At 38.4% G+C, this 25,169-nt stretch overlaps 1 protein-coding gene and 1 pseudogene across 3 annotated transcripts; one reads left to right on the plus strand and one right to left on the minus strand.

Annotated features, from left to right (window-relative positions):
* The first annotated feature begins 1,073 nt into the window (after positions 1-1,073).
* On the plus strand, positions 1,074-6,344 carry LOC121752564 (annotated as a pseudogene).
* Positions 6,345-14,866: 8,522 nt separating this feature from the next.
* LOC121750257 lies at positions 14,867-23,908 on the minus strand. 3 transcript variants are annotated; one of them, XM_042144763.1, is made up of 10 exons: positions 23,693-23,908; positions 21,670-21,739; positions 21,322-21,535; positions 18,650-21,192; positions 18,440-18,573; positions 16,529-18,364; positions 16,311-16,359; positions 15,973-16,217; positions 15,765-15,863; positions 14,867-15,423 (listed from the first exon to the last, which is right to left on the minus strand). In XM_042144763.1, exons 3-10 carry the CDS (start codon positions 21,509-21,511, stop codon positions 15,195-15,197), a joined length of 5,325 nt encoding a protein of 1,774 aa, XP_042000697.1. In that variant the 5' UTR covers positions 21,512-21,535; positions 21,670-21,739; positions 23,693-23,908; the 3' UTR covers positions 14,867-15,194. The 3 variants fall into 3 exon arrangements, with proteins under 3 accessions (XP_042000697.1, XP_042000696.1, XP_042000695.1); XM_042144762.1 differs by having other exon boundaries at positions 21,638-21,739; XM_042144761.1 differs by having other exon boundaries at positions 21,322-21,522; positions 21,638-21,739; positions 23,693-23,907.
* Positions 23,909-25,169: the final 1,261 nt, after the last annotated feature.

Below are 25,169 nucleotides of genomic sequence, written 5' to 3' on the forward strand. Positions count from 1 at the left end.
TGTCCTACTATAAGTGAGACTTTTCTTTTTTGCTGTTGTTTTACGAATATGATAATAAATAGTTACAGCGGAGAGAAAGTAAAGTAAGATAGAAAATAATACAGAAGAATGTCAAATCTACATTATTCTCTGTCGTACTTTAATTTATCTTCACTCTAACTATTTATTACTATCATTTTCACAAAACAACGGCCGAATAGAAACACCTCAATTATAGTGGGCGGAGGGAGTATCACACTTGAGGGATGGTACGAGATTTTAGGAAGTATTTTTTTTTCTTCTCTTTTAAAGGTTGAATAATCAGGATTTATATAAATTTTTAACACCCCTCCCCTAACTCTAAGAAAGAAAGAATGATGTTTAAAAACATATAGCTGTCCATTTATACTGAATTGCCATATTATTAAGTTGAAGGGTGATCGATAAAATTAAGCATATCTAGTTTTTTCAGCAACCCTTGCCCAATCAATATTTATTTTTTACGGCGCAGACTTATAAGCTAGTTCTGTTTTAGCAACCCATATAGCTATATAATAAGCTACTTAGTGAGGCATGCATGCCCTTCATTAAACATTCAAGACTGCAAAAGCGCACTTTAATACACAATGCTAATGCAAAGTTACATATGTGGATACTGGATAACATAATAAATTGAACATCATGCCATACTCTTATTTTATCGATTGTAATAAATGGTTGTAAATAATTCAATGATTTCTCAACGGTTGTATCGACTGCAATAAAGTAAGAGAGATGAAGAGAGAATAAAGTAAGAAAGATTGTCACAGAGAAGCATTCCTTGTTAATATCCCTACCTAAAAGAAATGCTTTTATTAACAAGGAACATAGGGATTAATTAAAATACTACTACTAATATCTAAAAATAAGACTCGCGTGCCACTAATTTTTTTAATCCACTTTCTTTTACTTTTCTATTAATTCTTATTATTGATAGTTCATCTCTTTTTTTGCTTAAGCACTTTTTTTTATCACATGTCCACCCATGCGTACAAAGTTCCTATAAATAGAAGGTGACAAAGAGACGGTGAGCATAGCTAGAAGACAACAAAAAAATGGCGCAGATAATCGCAAGTGATATTGTGAAGCCATCGTCTCCAACCCCCAACTCATCCAAAACCCACAAACTGTCATGTCTTGATCAAGCTTCACCTCCAGTTTACCTCACTCTCATCTTCTTCTACGAGAACCATCAAGCTAAGCAGCGCCAAGAAATCTCGCAGCGTCTGAAACAATCTCTATCAGAAGCCCTAACCATCTTCTACCCCTTAGCAGGAAGAATCAAACAAAATTCATTCGTCGACTGCAACGACGCGGGAGCCGAGTTCGTAGAGGTCCTAATTCACACTCGCCTCTCCCAATTCACAGAAAACCCTAAAATTGAGGAACTCGAACAATTAGTCCCCGCCGGCTTCTCTCCCCCCACCAATAACCCCATTCTGTCGGTGAAAACCAGCTACTTTGACTGCGGAGGAGTCGCCATCGCCGTCTGCTTTCCACATAAAATCGGCGATACATCATTCTTCGCAACGTTCATGAATGCGTGGGCGGCGGTTTCCCGCGGGGAAGCTTCTAGAATCACCCCTCCCTCCTTCGATTTGGCTGTCCGGTTTCCTCCGACGGAAATGCTCTCCTCCGGAGGAGAAACTCGTGACGAGGAGGTTAGTTTTCGAGAAGGAGAAGGTGGAGAGGATCAGGGAACTGGAAGCTTCTAGAAGCGAGGTGAAGGATCCAAGTAGAGTGGAAGCTGTCTCCGCTTTCCTGTGGCGGAGCTTCATCGAGGCGCGTAAACAATGTGAGAGGGAAACGGCGTCGTTCCCCGCCGCGCATATGGTGAACCTGAGGCGGCGGGCAGCGCCTCCGGTGGCGGATCATGCCTTCGGGAACTGCTTCACGTTTGTTGCGGCCGTTGTGTCTGCAGAGTAAGATGGAGATATGCTCGTGTCGAGATTGAGGGCGGCCATACGGGCAGTGGACGAAGATTATGTCGAAGCCATTAGCGACGAGGAGTTTGTTCGAGAGGTGTTGAATAGTGATGAATCCGCGAATTTCCGATGTTTGTAAATGCTGGTAGAGAATAAATATCACGACACGGAAATTTACGTGGTTCGATTTACTGAGGTAAATCTACGTCCACGGGGAGAAATGGGGGCAAGTTTATATTGCTTGATCTGAGAATTACAGCTTACAACACAGACTTGCTATATGATTATTTTCTCTCTAGAGAGTTTTACAGAAGTTAACCGAAGATCCCCTATCTATCTGACCTAGGTTCTATTTATATTTTGAGCCAAGATCGTGGTATGCAGCATTTATTAGGTAGTGGATGTCGTGGAGATCGTGGCGACCTTGCATGAGTCCACTATCCTGCCTGAGTTAATGACTGCTTGACACCACTAAAAAGATCGTGGGTGTAGTGGAGGTCGTGGAGGCCTTTCATGAGTCCACTAACTCCTAGTTCGGTCGAATGCTGAGACCGAACTACTGAATTATTGCCGAGCAGCTTTTGCCGATCTGAGAGTAGAGCTTGATGCCGACCTGAGAGCAGAGCTTGATTAGTTGGCTTTTACCGAGCTATAGGCTAGGGCCGAACTCTTTGGTTGTGCCGAACTGAACTCTTGGCCGAACTGAACTCTTTCTTGGGCTTTGGGCTAGCCGAGCTGTCCCCGCTATTGGGCTTGTTTAGTTCGTACTCCATCACTACCCCCCCCCGAAAAAGCGAAGTGAATCACTTCGGCATTCTGGATAAGGATACGGGGGAGGCTGAAGCCGAAGCAGATAAGGAGAAGGAAGCTGAACCTCACCGAGAAGGTGGAGACGAAGCTGGCGAAGTATGATTTCGTCTCCTTTCTCTTAGTTTGGTTTCTTCCTTTATGAAAAATGGCCTTGAAGTAAACTTCTTTGACCGGACTAGGTCCTTGGTCTGATGAAATAAACATCTTTGACCGAACTCGTCTTTGGTCTGATGAAATAAACATCTTTGACCGGACTCGTCTTTGGTCTGATGAAATAAACATCTTTTGACCGGACTCGTCTTTGGTCTGATGAAATAAACATCTTTTGACCGGACTCGTCTTTGGTCTGATGAAATAAACATCTTTGACCGGACTCGTCTTTGGTCTGATGAAATAAACATCTTTGACCGGACTCGTCTTTGGTCTGATGAAATAAACATCTTTGACCGGACTCGTCTTTGTTTGACCGGACTCGTCTTTGGTCGGATGAAATAAACATCTTTGACCGGACTCGTCTTTGGTCTGATGAAATAAACATCTTTGACCGGACTCGTCTTTGTTTGACCGGACTCGTCTTTGGTCGGATGAAATAAACATCTTTGACCGGACTCGTCTTTGGTCTGATGAAATAAACATCTTTTGACCGGACTCGTCTTTGGTCTGATGAAATAAACATCTTTGACCGGACTCGTCTTTGGTCTGTGTTCTAATTTGGCGATTTTTGTCGCCGGGATCGAACTTTCCCTTGTCCTAATTCGGCGAGTTTTATCGCGAGAATCGGACTTTTGTTGCAGTTCGTTTTAGACGAAGTGCTTGATTTTTAAGCAGAATTGTGGTCTTGTATCCTCTTTAGAAGCTTTGACACACAATCTTTGGCTTGTTGCAGCTCGTTTCGGACGAACTGCTTGTTTAAGCTGAATTGTGGTCTTGTATCCTCTTTAGAAGCTTTGACGCACAATTGTTGGCTTGTTGCAGCTCGTTTCGGACGAACTGCTTGTTTAAGCTGAATTGTGGTCTTGTATCCTCTTTAGAAGCTTTGACGCACAATCGTTGGCTTGTTGCAGCTCGTTTCGGACGAACTGCTTGTTTAAGCTGAATTGTGGTCTTGTATCCTCTTTAGAAGCTTTGACGCACAATCGTTGGCTTGTTGCAGCTCGTTTCGGACGAACTGCTTGTTTAAGCTGAATTGTGGTCTTGTATCCTCTTTAGAAGCTTTGACGCACAATTGTTGGCTTGTTGTGTTCTAAAAAGGGGATTAGCCTTTGAAGAACGAGATACCTCAGTTATATTTGTAAGAGACGACACTCATATAGACAGACACAACGCACGTAGAGACAAGAACAAGTAAAAAACAAAGAAAACACATAAGACTGACTGAACTGTCTCTTACAAATGGAACTTTTTGAGGTTGGAAATATGCCATGTTCGGGGTACTTGTGCTCCTGACACGTGAGTCAATTTGTAAGACCCTTTGCCGAGGACTTCTGACACCCGATATGGAAATTTTTGATGGTGGGTTAGAGTTTGCCCAGCTTTTCTGCTCGGCCGACTTCGTTGTCTCTCAAGATGAGATCTCCCACTTGAAGTTGCAGCTTCTTCACCCTTTGGTTGTAATACCGGGCTACTTGCTCCTTGTACTTGGCTGCTTTTATGCAGGCCAGTTCTCTTCTTTCTTCGGCAAGATCTAGCTTGGCTCTCAGTCCGTCCTCCTTCAGTTCTGCTGAGAAGAAGTTTAGAGTTCGGAAACTGGGTATGCCGATCTCAACCGGTATTACGGCTTCAGGGACGATTTAGTCTTCCCGGCAGGGAAAGCATCAATGGTCAGGATTACTCCATCATATTGTTGCTCGTCATCGTCTTCGGGATCCTGTTGCCTTTTCGGATTCTGAGGAAAGCAGCTCGTACCCCTCTGCTTTTTGTTTTTTGTTTTTCGGCTGCTTGCTTTGGTATTTTTTTAGCGTTCCTGTTTTCACAAGAACATCAATACCTGCAGCCAAATTTCGGCACTCCTCGGTATCGTGACCGTGGGTTTGATGGAAGGAGCAATATGCATCAAGACTTCGGCGTGTGGCCGATTTCGTCATCCGTTTTGGTTTTTCGAACATTTCGGAATGTAGTTCGAAAATTTCTGCTCTCGACTTGTTCAATGGTACGAACTGAGCGGGTGGCGTCTCAGGATTGAGACGTGGTCCCAATCTACTTCGTACCGGTGCCCTCTGAATTCTTTCAAAAGGAGTTCGGCGAGGAAGAACATGTCGGGGGTGAGGATTCTCTCTCCTGGAAGACACGTCACTACTGCGGTAGTGACTTTCATGTCTGAAGGAGGAGGGAGAATCCCCCGTTTTCTTCTCCGGCTGCTGGCTTTTTTGCAGGAAGGCTAAGAACTCCTCCTGCTTCTCGGCCAAAAACAGCTTGACAACCTCATTTAAATCGGGCTGCTGGGAAGATTCTGTGCGATGACTCCTGGAGTGGCTTGCTCCTTCGTGAGAACTGGAAGTAGATGTCTCCCGAGGCCGTTTTTCAGACCTGCGAGCTAGACTTACTTCCTCACGGTTGTCACGGACAGAATTATGGGTGTTACGTGATCTGGAATGCATTTTTTTGGTGGAGGAGGATCAAAAACTCGCTTTATCACAAATTTGGTTCTGAGTTTCCCACAGACGGCGCCAGTGATGAATCCGCGAATTTCCGATGTTTGTAAATGCTGGTAGAGAATAAATATCACGACACGGAAATTTACGTGGTTCGATTTACTGAGGTAAATCTACGTCCACGGGGAGAAATGGGGGCAAGTTTATATTGCTTGATCTGAGAATTACAGCTTACAACACAGACTTGCTATATGATTATTTTCTCTCTAGAGAGTTTTACAGAAGTTAACCGAAGATCCCCTATCTATCTGACCTAGGTTCTATTTATATTTTGAGCCAAGATCGTGGTATGCAGCATTTATTAGGTAGTGGATGTCGTGGAGATCGTGGCGACCTTGCATGAGTCCACTATCCTGCCTGAGTTAATGACTGCTTGACACCACTAAAAAGATCGTGGGTGTAGTGGAGGTCGTGGAGGCCTTTCATGAGTCCACTAACTCCTAGTTCGGTCGAATGCTGAGACCGAACTACTGAATTATTGCCGAGCAGCTTTTGCCGATCTGAGAGTAGAGCTTGATGCCGACCTGAGAGCAGAGCTTGATTAGTTGGCTTTTACCGAGCTATAGGCTAGGGCCGAACTCTTTGGTTGTGCCGAACTGAACTCTTGGCCGAACTGAACTCTTTCTTGGGCTTTGGGCTAGCCGAGCTGTCCCCGCTATTGGGCTTGTTTAGTTCGTACTCCATCAAATAATATTGGCGATACTCTATTACAAAGGAAAACTGTGTGTTTACGAGTTGGTTGAGGTTTCCGTTTTACGAGGTGGATTTCGGATGGGGGAAACCGGCTAGGGTTTGCACGGCGATGATGCCTTACATGAATCTAGTGATTCTGATGGATACTCCGGGTGGAGATGGCATCGAAGCATGGATCAATGTTTGTGACGACCACTTCTTCAGCTTCATCAAAGCCAATTGCGATACCCTGACCCTCCTTCAATAGTTACTCCATTTAATAATCTAGATATGGTTCAATTAAAACACGTCATGAGTTGACGACATTCAAGAAGTGATACTTATAAATTCAATAATTAGTCGGTTTAAGTTGTAATACTAGTAGTAATAACTAGTTTTTTTGCAAAACTAAATAAAAGTATGAGTTAAGTAAATTGATAAAAGTACGTACGCTAGTTCTTGTTGTCAATGCTTCAAGCTAAAACACATGTACATAATAAAACTAAGTTATGATTGTTTAGTCCATCTCGATCTAATTCCAATACTAGATATAAAGAAATAAATGATTAAGTTAACTCAAGTAGTATAAAAATTAGCAGGATTAGTGACCCCTAATAGAAATAGGCGTTAGACAGGAAAGTTATGTGAGGCATATTTTGGCGGCGGCTATGGTATTATTGGTGCATTTTAAAATAAAACTACGTATTAATTTAAAGACATGCACAAAAGACTTACATCATAGCTCATAGAGATAGAGCCTTGTATCCCATGTTAGTGGGGATGTAACCAATAAAGGTGCCAGCTATTGATCTGTATTGTCATTTGTTCTTGTTATATAGTCGATGAAAAGGATAAGTGATGTGTAATTTTCGAGTTCAAATATTAATGGTAAAGTTCACACAAGTTTAATAAATTGACTCTAATATTACAACGAATCTGCAAGAGTACAGAGTCGATTGTAGTACTTCGAGTGTCGAACCACAGGGAGGCGTAGGCTATTTAACTCCAAAACAAAGGAAAAGCATACTAAAAATGATCTTGATTTGAAGGTTTTGATTTCTACAAAGATGATCTAAAGCTACAAGTTAACGAAAGACGACTTTTTGAATGGGGAATTATGTCACTCCAAGTTGCTTACTAGGCTTGTATTGTTCTACACCTATATTAAAAGCACATATTTGGGATTAATTAATCTACCTAATCGCGTGCACTGAACATGTTTGCGACGTATAATTCACAGTCAGCTGAACACTTGTTCCATGAATTAATTTTCGAAGATATTAAATTCCTGCAGAAGCGCGGGAATTAAAGATCAAACATGTGCTCATACAACTCAAACCGTCATCATTGACTCGTCAAGCATTACTTACCACATATACTCGCGGATTTCAAATCAAACTTTTTTTAAACTCTACCAAGTTATTTACAAAACATCCACAAGCATCAACAAAAAGGTCCAAGGTCTTAATTCAAGGTTGTAATGGGGTTAGGGATGAGGTAGGATAGATATGGATAGTGAGCTCAAAGGCTACACATTTGAGTGCCAAATTCTTCCTTCCTACAACTTCCTTCCAAAGATCAAACAACAAAATATTACAACCAAATTCTCACTCCCCCAAGCTTGAGATCAAATCTAGACAAGATTACATAATACACAAATATAGAAGCTCTAACTTTATTTCATCAAACTTTTTCTTCTTTCTTTTTTTTTCTAGAAAAGACCTCGACTTTTGCAAATTTGGAGGTCGTCTTTTTCTTTCTTTTTGTTTCCTTTTTTTTTCTAAGAACTTCATTCTTTTCACTTAAACATTACATCAAGTCTAAAAATGTCTACACTTTACAATTCACCACCCAACACTCAAAACTCAAATCACCAAAGCTCAAACTTGTTTTTAGCACCCAAATAGTAGCAAGGTCCATTGATCAGGCTAAAATGAGGTTTATTTAAGTGGCTAAGTGATTGGCTAAGTGTTTACACAAATGATAGGAAATTAAGCTCAAAGTGGCTTCTAGGGGATCATGTGTAGGACTAGGCATGTGATCATTTGGCCATGGAGTTCATCCTAGTGCCTTATCCTCCCAAATCATTGACACAAATGAATACAAGCGGTTCACTCGATAAAGCAAATCAATCCAAGATAATCTCCACAAGACATGTAATTTTCATACTCTCCTCAACTCAAGAAATCGGCTGTAATCACAACATGCTTTTTCAAATAAATTCATGCACAAATTCCATCCATCCTAAGTTTTAAAGATCAAGTAAAATCAAGCAGGAATTCCCAACCAGAAAGCCGAAGATCTAGCATGCACCCGTCAATTACATGATTCAAAACACTCTTATCATACAATACACCCCACAAACATGCATCATGCAAAGAAACTCATTCAACCCCCCCAAACTTGAATGCTTCATTGTCCTCAATGCAAGCAAAAAGAACTTAAAAAGTAAAAGGAAAAGAAGACTCCCCCAAACTTGGCATAATGTCCATAGTGCATTCGGGTGGGTGGGTGAGTGTATTTTCCTTTGTAGGTGTGCTTCCTCATAAGCTCGAATGTGAATCCTATCTCCACGTTGCTCCTACAAAAAGAAAAATTAAAACAACAAAAAGAAAACAAAATACTCAATTCATAAAAATATATCGAAGGAAAGAATTGAGCGAACAAACGATTTATTAAGAGAAAAAAAAGAAAACTAAAAACTCATTGGGTTGCCTCCCAACTAGCGCCTTTGTTTAAAGTCGTTGGCTCGACTTAGTCTTCTAGCTACAACTCTGAAACAAAAAATAAAATGTTAGAAAACTATACAAAAATAAAAACAAAAAGAATCCTAAATTAAATAACCAGTTGCCTCCCCGGCAACGGCGCCAAAACTTGATGTGTAATTTTCGAGTTCAAATATTGATGGTAAAGTTCACACAAGTTTAATAAATTGACTCTAATATTACAACGAATCTGCAAGAGTACAGAGTCGATTGTAGTACTTTAAGTGTCGAACCACAGGGAGGCGTAGGCTATTTAACTACAAAACAAAGGAAAAGCATACTAAAAATGATCTTGATTTGAAGGTTTTGATTTCTACAAATTAAAGATGATCTAAAGCTACAAGTTAACGAAAGACGGACTTTTTGAATGGGGAATTATGTCACTCCAAGTTGCTTACTAGGCTTGTATTGTTCTACACCTATATTAAAAGCACATATTTGGGATTAATTAATCAACCTAATCGCGTGCATTGAACATGTTTGCGACGTATAATTCACAGTCAGCTGAACACTTGTTCCATGAATTAATTTTCGAAGATATTAAATTCCTGCAGAAGCGCAGGAATTAAAGATCATCTACTATGCGAACTTACCTAATCCACTATTAAATTATCCTCTGAGCAATTCTAATTCAATAGCAGTCCAACAATCAAACACTCCTAAACTATGTTAAAGAGACAATAGCAAAGGAATTAACATCACTACGTTATTAGCCAAAAACATAGTGAATAAATATTGAGCACATTGTTGGACACAAACATATGATTTCAATGGTGTAAGAACATTCTTACAAATCCTAGATTACAGCTTGGAGCAACATAGAGAGCTTAGCCTAAAAACATTGTGAAATATGCAATAAAAACCGTAGGATTCAAGCTCTCGTTGAGTGGAATCGGGATTTGGAGACGGATCGTCAGAATGTTGGCCGGAACTTCTTCCTTCTCTCTTTCTCCCTTTTCTCTATTTTTTCCTCTGCCAAAAAAAACATCAACTCCCCCTGCCACCTTTTGTTTTTGTTGAATAATTCATGCCCCCTCACCTCAGAAACGCCCCATCACTCTCTCTCTCTTCTCTGCAACTGCCGAAAGAAACTGCCTTTGCAGTATCATTTATCCACCCGGCCGGGTGGTATTTTTTAACTGAAAAATCACCCGGCCGGGTGACTTGAAATCGACCCCTCCTGGACTTTCCATGCCTCGCGAAAATCACCCGGCCGGGTGAATTATTAGGCATAAAATACACCCGGCCGGGTGGCCAATTTTGAGAGCTTTCTGGACAGCTTTTTCACAATCCGAGCTTCATTCTTTGTTTCACCATTTATTCCTCTTCCTACAACACAAAACATACTTTTGAAAGCATCAAACTATATAAATCATGTAAAGTTAGGGGAATAAAAAATGTACAATTTGATTCACATGAATAAGGCACCCAAAAGTTCTAAGAATGTTGTAGTCTGGCTTGGAGTTGTGGAATTTCTGATGAGGAGATTTATTGTTGATAGTTATGGTAGTAGGCATGCCACTGATAAGATGAGTAGCAAACAAGAAAGCATCATCCCAAAACAAATAAGATGGACCAGAATATCATATTTACTTAAAAAATTGTATCGCATACCTTTCCAATAATATGCTTAGCATCATTAAAATTGTACTGTGTGTTTGAGTATTATCCACAGTTTAGTTGAATGCATGCTTTAAAGTCAAAATTATTGATTATGGATATGTATTAAAGACTTAAGCGTTACGCATATTGTTTTCATAATTTAAAAATAATTAATCATTTATTACAATCTTAAATCTAAAATAATTAAATAATAAAATATGTCATTAATGGATTCAGAGAAAAAAAAATGTTGATAATACTTTCCCCAATATTTATAAGTTTTTTTTTTCAAATTTCTGCAAGCAATAAAAATGATGTAACCATTTTAGGATATATTTTCCACCCCTAAATCATCAACTACATAATACTCCACAGAGTTACACTCTCTAGATTCAGAAGGCAATAAAAACCAATACGCCTACATGCATGGTTTAAAATTACACCAACGACCACGGGGCAGGAATACGACGTCGTTTAGTGTACCTCGTTCATATCTCCCTCTTCATGCTTATTAGTATGTTTCTTGTTCTAATTTTGCTAGATTAATTGATTGTTGTATTAGGTTAAAAATTTAAAGTTCGAATTTAACTAGCTTCGTTTAAGTCAAGCTGTTTGTATAAGAAAATGAATTTACACGACACATCGCGGATTATCCACGTCACTAAGAAAACGAAGGGTTGACATATTTAAAAGAAGTGCTCTGGCAAAGCTAAGCGATGAGCTGTAAGCATCCTACAATCCAATCCTCTCCTTTCTTTCATTTCATTTCATTTCATTTCATTTCTTATCAAATAAGAATCTATACTAATCACTATACTTTGTAATGATATACACAAAAGAAAAGAAAAGAAAAGCTAAACAAAACAATAAAATACTATACTACTAGTATTAATATTGAGTACGTAATAATTCACGCAGCATCCTCTCATGTGATGTGACTTTGTTACTTAAAAAAGAAAAAAGAATGGAAATATCTCATTAGCCACGTGGCGCTGGAGTACTATATACTGAAGCATAGCCCCCATTCTTAAATTTCATTCCTAACTTTGGAAATTTGGTTATAATCTCCAACTCAAATCGAAGGAAATTATTCTGTTTCATTTTATCAGAAGAAAGCAAGAGAAAAATGGCTGCAGCAACTTGTATTGATATTATTGTGGCAATTATTTTGCCCCCTCTTGGTGTATTCCTTAAGTTCGGCTGCAAGGTAAACTATTTTATGGTTTTTTTAACTTATTTTAGTAATCCAAAAACTTACTCCGTATATGATTAATTTTTCATTTAATTTGATTACTTTGTGATTAACTGGTTTGATTTTTATATGCAGCATGAGTTCTGGATATGTTTGCTGCTCACCCTTTTTGGTTATATTCCTGGAATCATATATGCTGTCTACGCCATCACCAAAAATTCGAATTAATTAGTACTTCTACCACGGTATATTTTTTTTAATTTCGTATTATTATAAATGGATTTTGATATATTGATATACTTCATTAAATAACAATTTATTCATAGTATTGTTTTGAAACCCCTTTAATAGATAGTGTTGATTGAAAATCTATTAAAATTAAACTAGTCTATATCAAATTTATTTACAAAATCAATTAAATGGATAGCATAGCTATAACTATAAGTCTATAACGCGGTACATTAATAGTGTGCCTAAATTTCTATTGTAGAATTAATGGATTATCTTAGCTAGCCCTGGAAAATTGAAATTTAATTGATTTGGACCTCTAGAAAAACTAGGTAAGGAGTATTGGCCATGTTGCATATGCAATAACTATAGTATAGTTCAGACTATATTACAAATATAAAAGTTTTAAGACAATAAAGCTTATTATGCATTTTCAAATGTAAAATTATTCGCCTTTTAAATTATGTTATTGTGCGATATTTTTGGCAGGTGTGAGATTCAAATGGTGGAGGCTCTTGTTGATGTGCTTGCAAAATACATGGATTAAAAAACATATTCGTGTTTGAATTTTTTTTCTTTAAGTCTCTTGATTTTTTAGGAGATTTCATTTGACATCATCGCAATATTTGTAGTGTGTCGTGTAGTTACTTAATTTAGTGTTCTTGTGTTGTCGTGTTTCATACAGATGTAAGTATAAGTGATTGTTTGTTGTGTTTGCAATTTTATGATTATCTTGGTTTGATTAGTAAAGTTTGACTATCTTTTATTAGTTGTGCCATTTGGTTCAATCTGGTAATGTGACTATTAATACGTGGTCCAATTACAAGAAAAGTGGGTGCGAATAATTTTATTTTTCTATAGAGAAACATCGTCCTTATTAATCATGATGTTTGTGTAGCTGATGGAAACCTTCATCATTCATATCAAACTAAAGAGCCTGATGACCTCTTAAAAATTCCTCCTGCCACATCATTACTCTATCTCATAGTAGAACTTTTTATCAAACTATATAGACTCATATTAACCAACCATATAGACTCATTACAACTCACTTTGTGAAGATCAAATAAATAAAGCACATCCAGAGTTGTGATCTTTTACGATGTAAATCCGAATATTAGGCCATAAATTTCAGTTAAGCCTAAACTGAAATATACATACTGCCTTCATTCCATAGTAATAAAATTATTTTGTCATTTTAGTACATTCCATAATAGTAGAATCATTTCCATTTTTAATATCTTTTTATTTAATACATTACACATTTTTTTTAAATCTCCGTGCCAAAAAGAAATGCATCAACTACTATTAAACGGAGGGAGTATAAGATTGTGACATGCAAAATTCAATATTATTGTAAAACACATAATCAATCAGAGAGGTCATTTTTTATAATCCAAAAGTTCAATAAATGGAATTTGCTCTCAAATCTATACCAACTCCTTTTTCAAACTCTCTCGCTCTCTCTCTCTCTTAGTCGGAGAAAGGATCCTCCAAAGTGACGGTACGCTTTTTCCAGATGAAAATACGAACCAAAACAACTAGAAGATGTATAAAATTCAAATGCACAGGTTGGATAGCGTCCTGTATTTAATCCTCAACAACTATGTTATAAGATACGCACTACACATGAAATTTATCTTTTGGATCACAAAATCTACAAATAAACACAAGTTCTTCGCCCACACTTTTGTTATTCAAATATGGATACCACCATTTTGAATTTCAAACTATCACACTAACTTCAAATATTTAACTCAAAAACCAAATCTGCAGCTGTTTATAGACTACAACAAACACAAGAGAATGCAGATCTCCCACTAATACATTATCAAACACCATGCATCAATCCACTATCAAATCTTAATGCTGCTATGTAAATTTACATAGATTCAACAAAATCTGCAGCTGTTATTTACCAACTAGTTCAAAACACAAAATACAACAGAAGCAATTCCATGCAATCAATATATATCAAGATGATTGCAGAGTACTTGCAGAAAGAATATAAACTAAGTAAATAAATAAATTCTCAGAGTAGTTTCAAATGGAGAAAGCATCTACTACTTCTGAGTTAAGAGGATGATGCTAAAATCTATGTAACGAACAAGTATAGATTATAGAAGAGAATTCAATGATGATACCTTGGAATCAAAAATCCACCTAGAGTTAACAGTTCTGAACTTATTGTATTCGTAAAAAACAAATTAGAGCAAACATTATCAGGGGATATCAGGCAAAAGAATGAAGATTACAGTGCAAACACACGTGAATTTTGCTACAGTACTTTCAATGAAAAAGAAAATACTAGTAGATCACATGTTCCAACTTCCCTAACATTGCATAGGCCATAAATGAAGAAAACCAATCTTCTCAAAAAGGAGATCATTAATCAACTAAAGAAAAAAGATACAGAGTGACATCCAGTAACTAACAAAGCCACCATGAACTGCTTAAACCTTCTTTAATACTACTAAGGAACTGAATTTGAGGTATATGAAGCCAATTTTTTTTAAAGTTTCATTTAGAGCTATAGCTTGAATCAAGCAGATGCAAGGAGTGCCATGATAGTTTATATATTACCAGATATGGAAAACATCCTAGATAGCTGCTCCTGGCATATCAATAGCAAATCATTTTGTCCCTTATACTCCCTCAGTTCCACTGCAATTGAGTCATATTCATTTTTTGGTTGACCCACCATAGTTGAGTCATTTCCATTTTTGGCAAAAAACAACACATTTAATGTCTCTTACTTTATTCTGTTTCTTACTTTATTTTCTTCACTTATCCACTTTTTTTCTCCATTTAACTTACTAAACACCACATTCTTAAATCTCGAACTACAGCGGGACAGAGGGAGTAAAAGATAACACTGAGACAAACAAACCAATAGAACCTACTTTGCAAAGATTGAGGCTCCAAGTCAACAAACCATCAGACCTTGGATTGGTCCTAATTTGCAGTGAGAAAAAGGGATTCCATAAATTAAATGCCTAGAAAGGAAAAGAATACATACTGAATATAAATAATAAAATATTTCTCTACCTAAGTGTCATATATCCATTTGCATGTGGCACTTAATATTACCCCCGTCTAGGCAAAAATGATGGGCAATCCCAAATTTTTTCCATTTCATAGGGTGGTACATGAACTGAACCTTGCATTTCTCAATAATAACATAAATGCCTAATTGAAAAGACCAACACATTTGAGGAGACTTCATGTCCATCCTCCTGCAATTCGCCATTTAACTGTCCTTGGTGAAAGTGCCAGTCAATAAAGTACTGGACACAGTTCACATCAGCGACAAAAAATAAATCAATAATCATTATAGTGAGAGACATTGTACCCAGTCAGGAAGACTTTTAGGCATTGGCACAGCAGTTATATATCTTTGTGCACAAGGTTTTTGAGTAGCTGTCGTCGCATCAGTGGATATCACTGCATTATCAGTTTGCCCCCGACCATGAAACTTAGCAAATCGATTGATGACAGAAAACTTCTCTAAATCTTGGCATTCCAATCTCAAATCCAATATTGATGCAGTCTTGTCCAGCCTGGCGAACACAATAAGCATATAAGCACCAAAGAGAAAGGTCAATATTATCGCTAGTTTGCTACATCGGACAAAAGCACAAGAAATGAAACGCAATCACACATTACCAGCAAAACAAACTAATGAAAAGGAGATTCTCAATTTCTTATGTAGAATCATAGCCAATTAATTGTAGGTTTAGAACAATCTAATACAGCGAGAATAAGAATCAATAATATTATTCACCAAAACACAAGTCATCATCCAGTATATGTAACACTAACCAGATGAAATCACAGAAACCTGACATGAAATGCAAGGAAAAAGTAAACAAGAAGAAACCAGACAAGAGACATGATTTACCTCAGTAAATCATTTTCTAGCTTCCCAGCTTTTCCCAATAGATCTTCAATGACTTTCGCAAAACATGGACCGCCGTTGAGTTTGCCCTTAACAGCATGTCTAGAAAAACATAAGTGAAATTTATATTCACAATTTCTTGAAAAACTAATTAATAAAAAAAAATTGTTTGACATGGTTGAATAAATCCAGGTAGGGAGGAAGATCTTACATGTTCATGTCATGACGGGGCGAATCCAAATTACTAGAGGTAGATAGTGCACTGCATGCATCTCCAAGTGCTACCCTAGATACGGCATAAGCCAAACTTTCATATTCGGAAATAGCATCAGCAGATAGAACTGTTGCTGGGGGAGGACAAAATAATTGCTGCATAAGCTGTGTTGTCAAAATAAGCCTTCTCTTTGACCTAAGCAATGGAGGTCCATCTTCAATCAGGTCGATTTCATCTTCAACCTGTCATCAGAGATGAAGGTAAATAGTCTGGTTGAGGTTGACACAGTCTGTATAGTTATAATAACGAGGGCATTATTAGCAACCCCATAATACCTTTTCAGTAAGACGATTTACTGCTCTACTCCAGTTTGCTTCTACCAAACTGCATGTAGTAATATTTCATGAATATTAACAAGTACGATTTTGCAGCAAAACCACATAGAATACTAAATCCATACAGCATATATGTGTCTCCATATATTCTTTTGAAAGAGATTCAGCAATGACTAAGGTGGAAACCAGAGAAAACCATACTGATTCATGATGATTACCTGAGAATTGAAGGACTTTGTGAACAGTGTGTTATCTCTTTATACCACGAAAGAAGTTCGGAAGTAGCAGTCTTACGCTTCTTGGGTCTCAAAATCACCTGATGCTGATCAGAAACATTCATCTTCATTGATGGAGGAGAAAATAAGTGCTCATTTGCTTTGATTGTGGGAACACAACTCTTAAGAGCACCACCGACATATGCCTCAACAGGAGTAGCAACAATTTTATCTTCTAAATAAGGTGTACCCATAGAAGACATTCCAGTAGAAATTGGAAGTTCTTCCGGTCTCGAGGACATGACATGGCACATATTTTGCATAGGCAATAATGGCCCACTTTTCAAGGATCCATACTGGTTGAACCACGATGGTGCCATCTGGGGGCTAACCGCGTGATGCTCAACTCTAACAGCGGAAGCATCAGCAGGAGGTTTGCTAGTAGAATCATGCAGAGCAGTCATCATAGAAACATCCTCTGGGACAGCATTTCTGTGAGGTGAAGTGTTCCTCAGCATCATATCAGATGGTGTAGAAAAGGTCACCACCCTAGAATCTTCAGGAGGAATTCCACTACTTGAACCCAACGAGTTCCTAAAATTTTCGTAATTTTGCTTCTCGGTTACCAAATGTGATTGATGAATATCATGAACATTTTCCGGTCCTTTTAATTTCTTTGAAAACCTAATGCTTGGATCACTCTCGGCATTCTTCAGGTCACTCATTTGGTTTAGTAAGGAAAAATTTTCATTAGTAAAGCTATTAGGTTTCAGAGATCGGCCAAAGTATTCAATGTCCTTTTGTGTTGAAGCAGAGTTAGCAGGAGAATCATCCAAGTGATTCTTAATATAAGACGCACTTCCCGAAGGCATATCTATTTTCGAGGCAGAGACGACCTCTCCAGAGTTTTCCTTCAACCTTTGCATGTGGCCGTCAACATGCATTGCAGTAGACTTCGTACAAATATGCCCCCCTTTACCAACATCAAGATCACCTCGAGAACTAGATTCCAATATATTGGGCTGGGGTAGCTCATTAAAATTTGTTGGATACTGAGCTGCTGAAGTATTTTGAGGCGTAGGAACATTAGACCACATGTTATTCAAGATCTGGCTTGAAGACCCTTGTCGAGACATGCTTGACATTGCAAAATGCTGAGAACCGCGCATTTGATCCCTGGATGATGCAGTTCCAGCTGGACCTATCTCTTGTACATCATAAGGGCCGCTTTGCTGAGCAGAGCCCCCAGACGAAGGAAGACTATTTTTCTGATGGTTGCCAGAGGTATCAGGTAGAACAGTCTCTGCAGAACCTCTTTCCATTGAGTGTGAAGCACTATAGCTGAATGAGGAGTCAATGTGCTGATTCATAGCTGGTTTTGTGTTTGGCCTTGTTGCTTGTTTATTCTGAAGCTGACTTTGCATATATGGAGTGTCAGAAGTAAATGCTGAATGATAGTTCCCTGGCCCCTTACTGACAGAGTTATCATTCCCTGGATTTCTTGGACCTGCAGATGCATGGTTTTCATATTCCATCTGAGATTTTTCATTTGGGGACTGCCTAGATTGGAACGAAGATGACATGTGCATGCTATTCTTCGCCATTCCTATGCTAGCAAGACTGGTACATGCTGCATTTGCCATGCTTTGAGCTTTCTGGGAGGGTGATGAAAGATCTGGAATTTGCAATAGTTGAGATGGAGGACCAAGTTGCAATCCAAAACCTTTAGAGAAAGAAGATTGGCTGCGCTGAAGGTGACCAGCAGACCCATCAGAGTTTTCTGCTTCAGGTGGTTGAGATGATACATCCACCTTGTGAAGAAGCTCCAGCATGTTTTGGCTGGATTGGATAGAAAAGAATCAGAATGCACTGACAACAAGTGAACTCTATTAAGATAAAGAAAACTTGAAGTACCTGGGTGATGTAACCTTGTTAGTGCTTGAATCAAATGATTGACTAAAAAGAGTAGATGTCCCAGCTGCATAAGCAGTGAAGCTACCACCAGAAGGCTCTTTATCATGGTGTTTACTGTCTTTTGGAATTTCACCCTGTAAGTAAAACAATACTTAGTTTTTGTCTAGTAATAATTCAGTGTCGTGTATAATACAATTAATGAGATATTACCTTTTCTGCAGAATTTATTGGAACCTGACCAAACAGATTCAACTGGCCAGGATGGGCGTTCTGCAGAGCAGTGGCCTGTGCTTGGGTAGGCTGCTTAAGGTCATGGGTAGGCCCCACATCATCATCCAGATTTCCCATAGGATGATAATGAAATTTGCGAGGAGCGGAACCTTTTTTAGCAAGCTGATTGCTCAACTTTTGCTTCCCAGAGGATAGAGACCTTGAATCAATTGCATCAACTGCTCCACTTTCCCTGAGGCCGCCTGAAGCATGATTAGATAAATTTGAGCGATGACTGTCATTAGAATTTTCCTTCATGGCACAGTTCTCCCTATCATAATTTATCATATCACCATTATCGGGGCTCTTCCGTGACCCTTGATTCTGATCATTACCCGGATCAATCATTCTCCCTAAGCTTTCACCCCCTTGGGATTTTGTTGAAGGAGAGGCATGCTTCCACTGATTGAGTAAATAATTATTCCGAGCAAATGGATTAGCTCCATCACCAGCTACCATATTGCATGAGTTTGCTACTGAATATGCAGCACTGTGAAAACCCAAATTTCCTTCCGAATTATTTGCTTGGTGATTCCCAGTCATAGATCTTACGGAGCCAAATTCAACAGCACTAGTTAAGGGACTGGATTTCCATAAAGAATCTCCATCTACCATTTGACCCTGCATTGCCCTCACTTGGTTGTTCTGATTTTGAGATACTTTCTCAGCATTATGACTATTCAATGATGTACCCCCAGCAGGCGGTACAGCTGCCAGAGCATTCCAACCATTTGATTGTGGTTTAGTTCCACCCTGACCAGGAGGCCAATCTGCAAAAACTTTCTTTCCATTTCTCTCAGCACCCACAGCTTTTTCCAAGGCATTGCCACGTATATCAGTCTCACCTGTTAATTGATTTTGGACTTGGCTGCGATTTAGCCACTTGCTAGTTCCCGCAACAGACTGTCCAAACCTTTTAGAAACATCAGTTGGCACCGCCTCAATAGGCTGCCCCAGGAGAGTGTGTCCAAGTTGATTCAATCCCATAGGTCTGAGAGGGTCAGAAGAGTGAATGGATTCAGTGCCTTTTCCGGAAGGTATTCGAACGCTGTCACTGGTCAACGGTGATTGTTTGACATTTCCATTATGAATTAAGGGGGGCGGAGTTGCTAGAGAACCATCCTTGTGATAATTCAGACTACTCCATTCCTCCTGACGCCCTATATCAGCACTAGAAGTTTCAGCCACCGCAGACTGCATGAGAGCACTCCAGCTACCACTGTTAAGGGATGGAATCCCATTTGATATTCCACTACTACTATCGAATAAACTACCCGCTTCTCCACTTATACTTGGGAGCTTACCAAATGCAGACCATATACTATCATCCGAACCATACAAGATCTTTTCTTCAGCTGGATCAAGGGTAACTTCATTCTGAGGTGAAGATACTTGCATTGGATATCTTTCTTGTGAAGTTTCTGATACAGTAGACAGCTCCCGTTTCCTTGCATGGTCCTGATGTTTTGCATTATTCTGCAATGAATTAACTTGCTGGTGGAATCCTATATCCATTAAGCCAGTATTCATGGCTTGACTAGAACCATGTTCATTAGTTTCATTTTGAAAGTTTTGTCGAGATATGGAAGTCCCCTCAGTAAGTCTATCAGGCAAAAAATTGTGTTGATTACTGTACAGAGAATTGCCAGATGTTGGCATTTGAGCCAATGGCGGTCTCTCTGTCACCATCGTAGAGTATTGGTTCACACCCAAACCCCTTGAATTGGATACTGGAACTCCATAAAGGGATTGATCAGCCTGTTGATTCACCATGTCTATTAATTGGTGTGTCTGTCCAAGATTTGGTAGAAAATTAATGCCACTAGGGGATCCTTGAATGGCAGCAGAACCACGACCAAGCCAGTTTGTCCCAGGCTCAGTAGTCCAAGGATTCCGTAATGCATCAGAATTTAAAGTACCATGAAACATAGGGGACTGGCTTCCAGATGCCTGTTTGGCAGCCTGAGGAACCTGATGATTAGGATTTTGAGGCCGTGAGTCCAGCTGTTGAAGTTGCTGCTGTCTTTGAAGCTCTTCCATTTTCCTGATCATGAGTTGCTGCTGCAGTTGGTGCATGTCATTGAGGCCAGATTGCTGCCGCTGTAATGCCTGCAGCAGGCTTGCTTGCTGATGGTTCATCTGTTGCTGACCACCAAATAGATCAAAACTAACCGAAGAGACAGATGATCCTGATCTATCTGAAGAATTTGGTAGTTGCTCGCGGCCGCTAATTCTCTGCAATTCATGCACTGGCAAGCCTCTTGAGGCTAATATATTGTGTTGATTAGAATATGCATCCAATTCCCGAAAGTTTTCTTCATTCTGCCTACCTTGGGAATATTGATTTCCATACATATGCCCGTTGGAATATTGCTGCTCATTTAGGGACTGACTTCTAGAGAAATCAGGCCTTAGATTTGATTGCGAAAAATTCAATCCATGAGCTGCATGAACAGGGTAGCTAGAGTGCCCTCTATCTATTTCTGCTCAAAATATCAAAAGAGAAATTTAGATGAGTACACTGGCAATGTGTGTATGCCAAACTAGAAATGGAAAAAACCTAGAGAACATATCCAGCTTGACATTGAAATATTGAATCAGAGAGGTAATACCTGGGTTTTGCCCAGAGTAACTTTTAGTGCTTGAATTCACCACACCAACAGGTCTTGGGCTGCCAACCCAAAAATTGTTGTTAGGCACTGGCCAGTTTCCTTCCAAACCATGTGTTTGATGTTGCCCCTGTGATGAATTGTCTTGTGCAAAGAAATTGTGGACCCTATCTCCAAGTTCGTTGCCAGGCATAGATGGTTAACCTAAAATTTTCAGCTGTCGGATATGATAAGTTTTAAATCTTGAATAAAAATTAAACTACTTAGACTTGCAATCCTCTTTCTCTCTAGAATGATAGAATCTATAATGCATTACAACCTTTGGAAACAAGAACAGGTATGTCAACATACAATTCCCCTGGAAGCTAACATCAATCATGTGCCACCACCTCAAACACTGATAGCTGCCAGAATAACAACACTGCAGGGAAAAAAACACATAATGTCAGCTTAATTTAAGAGACTAAATAGATGTACACACACATTTGTGTAATATGCATGCAAGGGAGTTACAGGTGTCCACACAGTTATTTATAACACAAGAAAAGACATGAAGTCCACAGACATATATTTATATATGTCTATATTCTGCAGCAATAGCATATTCTTAGCAAGGTTTGAGAGGTACTTATGCCCCTCCTAGCCTTAGGCAGAGCTTAAACCAATTCAAAGAAAGTTGTTTAAAAATCCATATAGGTGTGAGGCCAGCTTATTGATGTGAGGAAGATACAGAAAGTGGAGGTTAAAGTTAGTCCAAAGACAGATAGCAAGTGGCTAGTGCAGCCCAGCAGTACAGTCTAGCAAAGTTCAGTTCCATTTTTGGCGATCTTTATAATTACACAGTTATGAAGCCATAATTCAACCCACCTGCTAACTTGTATTTGTAATTCATGAAAAAATAGATGTGTCCAATTTAACTTTTAACTTTCAACTAAGGTCAGCATTCCTTTTAATGTAAACAATTTATCAATAAATCAATCAAAATAGAGGTCATACACAACAAATTATCAAATTATACAAGGAAAGATGTGGTACGACCAATAACTGATCATCCTTTATGGTTTAGAGCAGACACAAATACTCCCTCTGTCCGCGCTTAAATATCTCATTTTTCCATTTTGGTTAGTCGGCCATCACTTGTCCCATTTAACTTTTACTACTATATATGGTTAGTACTTAGTAGGCCTCACTTTCCATTAACACATTCTACTCACATTTCATTGTAAAATCATATATAAAGTAGGACATGCATTCCACTAATTTTTCCACTCACATTCATTTACATTTTTTAAAACCCGAGCCGCCAAAACACACACACCACCTCATGGGATATGAATAAGTATGCACCACTGCATAATGGCAGCACATTACTTAAAAGGGAGCAGATCCCAGAACTGACATGGAATCTCATAACAGTAGCCCATCAGAGGTTAGTGAATACTTCACCACGAATATTAGTTCTATAAAGTTCAAAAGTATGTCTATATTTGAGAAAACCTTCTCCCCTGGACAACGCAATTATCTTTTTAATAGAATTATATTCGGACCTTTCAATCAAAACACTTTTCCATAATGGATATAATCCATTTCAAATGGTGGTATTCAGTACTTTCAAAACCAGGCTTTGAAAACTCTATCAAGAGCTGCAGAGCACTCTTAATCACAATTAGAGTACTGAAATCCACTGTGAAGATTGCAGACCACTAGCTGATTTACAATTGGAAACATTGACTTTTGATCAGCAGATTCGGCAGGATAAGCGAAGAAATATTCGTAAGGACGATGTAAACATAGAATTACATTCTACATGCAAACTATGACTGAGGGAATTTCTCCTCGTAGGGACTGAGACAGGTTTTCTATCTCTTCATCAATATATATAGCAGCTTCCTTACCAGAACCATAATAGCAGCACTAGATTTTCAAACCCTTACTGCCATTCACAGCATGTTTCTTACTTCACCAATTGAGGTCACAATTCTCATGTTTAAAACGTAGCATATCTTAGTGAAAATGAGAGAGAGAATCGTTCAAACCACTTTCAGTTATAGACAAACCATCGCATATATCAGCAGCCCGGAGGTGCAATTTCTAGCCCAATTCGTTATAAACTACAACAAAAAACCATTTCATCTGAATAGAGCATCCTGATACTAACTCAATCTTCGAGTAGCACTTCGAAACAAGCTGCCGGTCGACCTGCCCATTTTAAATTCCTAAACCCTACCCCCCCAAATCGAACCATCCGCAGCAAGGCTTCAAAATACACATATCCCACAAACGCACCCCTCGCCCCACCAACCTCATCCCGACGCAGATATGCACAAAACAGAAATGGATATAAAGGAAAATGCAACAGGATAAAAGAAGCTACCGAGAGAAAGGACTCGCATTAAAATCGAGATGTGTGCGACGACAGAAAATGGAGATGGGAATCGATCTTCGTATACAGATAAGTTATAGTTTAGGGTTTTGAATCGGCGAGCAGATATACGGGGAGCTGTACAGAGAGAGAGAGAGAGAGAGAGAAGGAGAGGGAGAGGGAGAGGGAGAGGGAGAGATAAACACATAAAAGTATGTGAAATTTTCAACGAATTGCGAGAGAGAAGCTTAGGCTCGGAGCGAGGCGCAGGCTCGGAAGACCCGAAGCTGTGTTTTATTCGCCTCGCCGTTGGTATGGCCCACGAGAAATAAGTAGATCTTGAAAACCTACCCAATTTGCGTGACAAAATAGGCGGGATGTAAGTGAAACAGTTGCTTTTTTAGCGGTCGGATTGATTGAATAAAAATATTTTGAAATAGTATAAATACTACCCTGTTTTAAAAAAATATAGAGATTTGAAATTTACGAGTTTTAATACACAATTTGATAAAGTAAGAGAGATAAAGGAGAAAAATTGGTAAAGTAAGAGAGAGGGAGCGAAAAAAATAATGAAATTAATGTTAGTGGATCGTGGGTTCGACTTTAAGTTGTTAATTGTAGTATTATAAATGGTAAATAAATTGATTTATAGTGGTGTAAAGATTTTCTAAAATAGAAAGTTTGAAAGTTGTTATTTTTAAAGAATGGACTAAAATGGAAAGAGATGCTATTTTTAAAAAACGGAGGGAGTATAAACATATTCAAAGTTATTAATCTGCTATAGACACGGGTTAATTCATTTTAATTTTATTTTATGTATTCACTGGATCCGGTTCAATCTTATCAATTAAGTTGAGTTTCATTAAGACTAAAACAAAATCCTGCTTTTTAAACTCTATAGCTATACATATTTATTGACTTTAAGTATTGCTAAAATGTTGTATACATATTTATTCTTAAAAGTACTTCCTATTCCTACATAAGAGGTAAAGAGAAATAACTATCATATTTTACCTCTTCTATATAAAATTTCATTCTCAATTCAGAAGGTATTATGCATTCTTTTATTTTAAAAATGTTTTACCTCGTCTTGATACAAAAGTAAAAAGATTAGTTATTTTTATTTGCTTTTTTATTTACCTTTTTCCTTATAGTCCATTACAACTAAGGAGGTATAATTATCTTTTTTAAAAGATAAATGTAGAATATACTTTCTCAATTTATCTTTTTCTCGGAGATTCTCTAACGAATGCAATACATGAGGAGCCAAGTTTCTAGTAACTAAAGTTGACATGGCATCACTATTTTCCATTCGTATTGTTTATATATACATCAATTTCAATGCAAATACAAAATTAAAAATTCACGTTATGCAGATGAGTTAAGTGGGAAATGTTAGATGAGCAAATGGACACCATTTGTTTTTTCAAAAAAAATAATGCCAAGCCTTTGATCAGCTAATCATGCCAACCCTAGGCCCTTTTATGTG

Source organism: Salvia splendens, chromosome 10 (genome assembly GCF_004379255.2).
Source record: "Salvia splendens isolate huo1 chromosome 10, SspV2, whole genome shotgun sequence".
Classification (NCBI taxonomy): Eukaryota; Viridiplantae; Streptophyta; class Magnoliopsida; order Lamiales; family Lamiaceae; genus Salvia; species Salvia splendens.

Bases quoted from the DNA above. Each gene is read 5' to 3' on its own strand.
- LOC121750257 (XM_042144763.1), bottom strand. From the start codon at position 21,511: ATGCCTGGCAACGAACTTGGAGATAGGGTCCACAATTTCTTTGCACAA. The intron at 18,574-18,649 runs GTAATATCTCAT...TTTTACTTACAG, and splicing joins CAATAAATTCTGCAGAAAAG to GGTGAAATTCCAAAAGACAG. The intron at 15,864-15,972 runs GTAAGATCTTCC...ATGTTTTTCTAG, and splicing joins CCCCGTCATGACATGAACAT to ACATGCTGTTAAGGGCAAAC.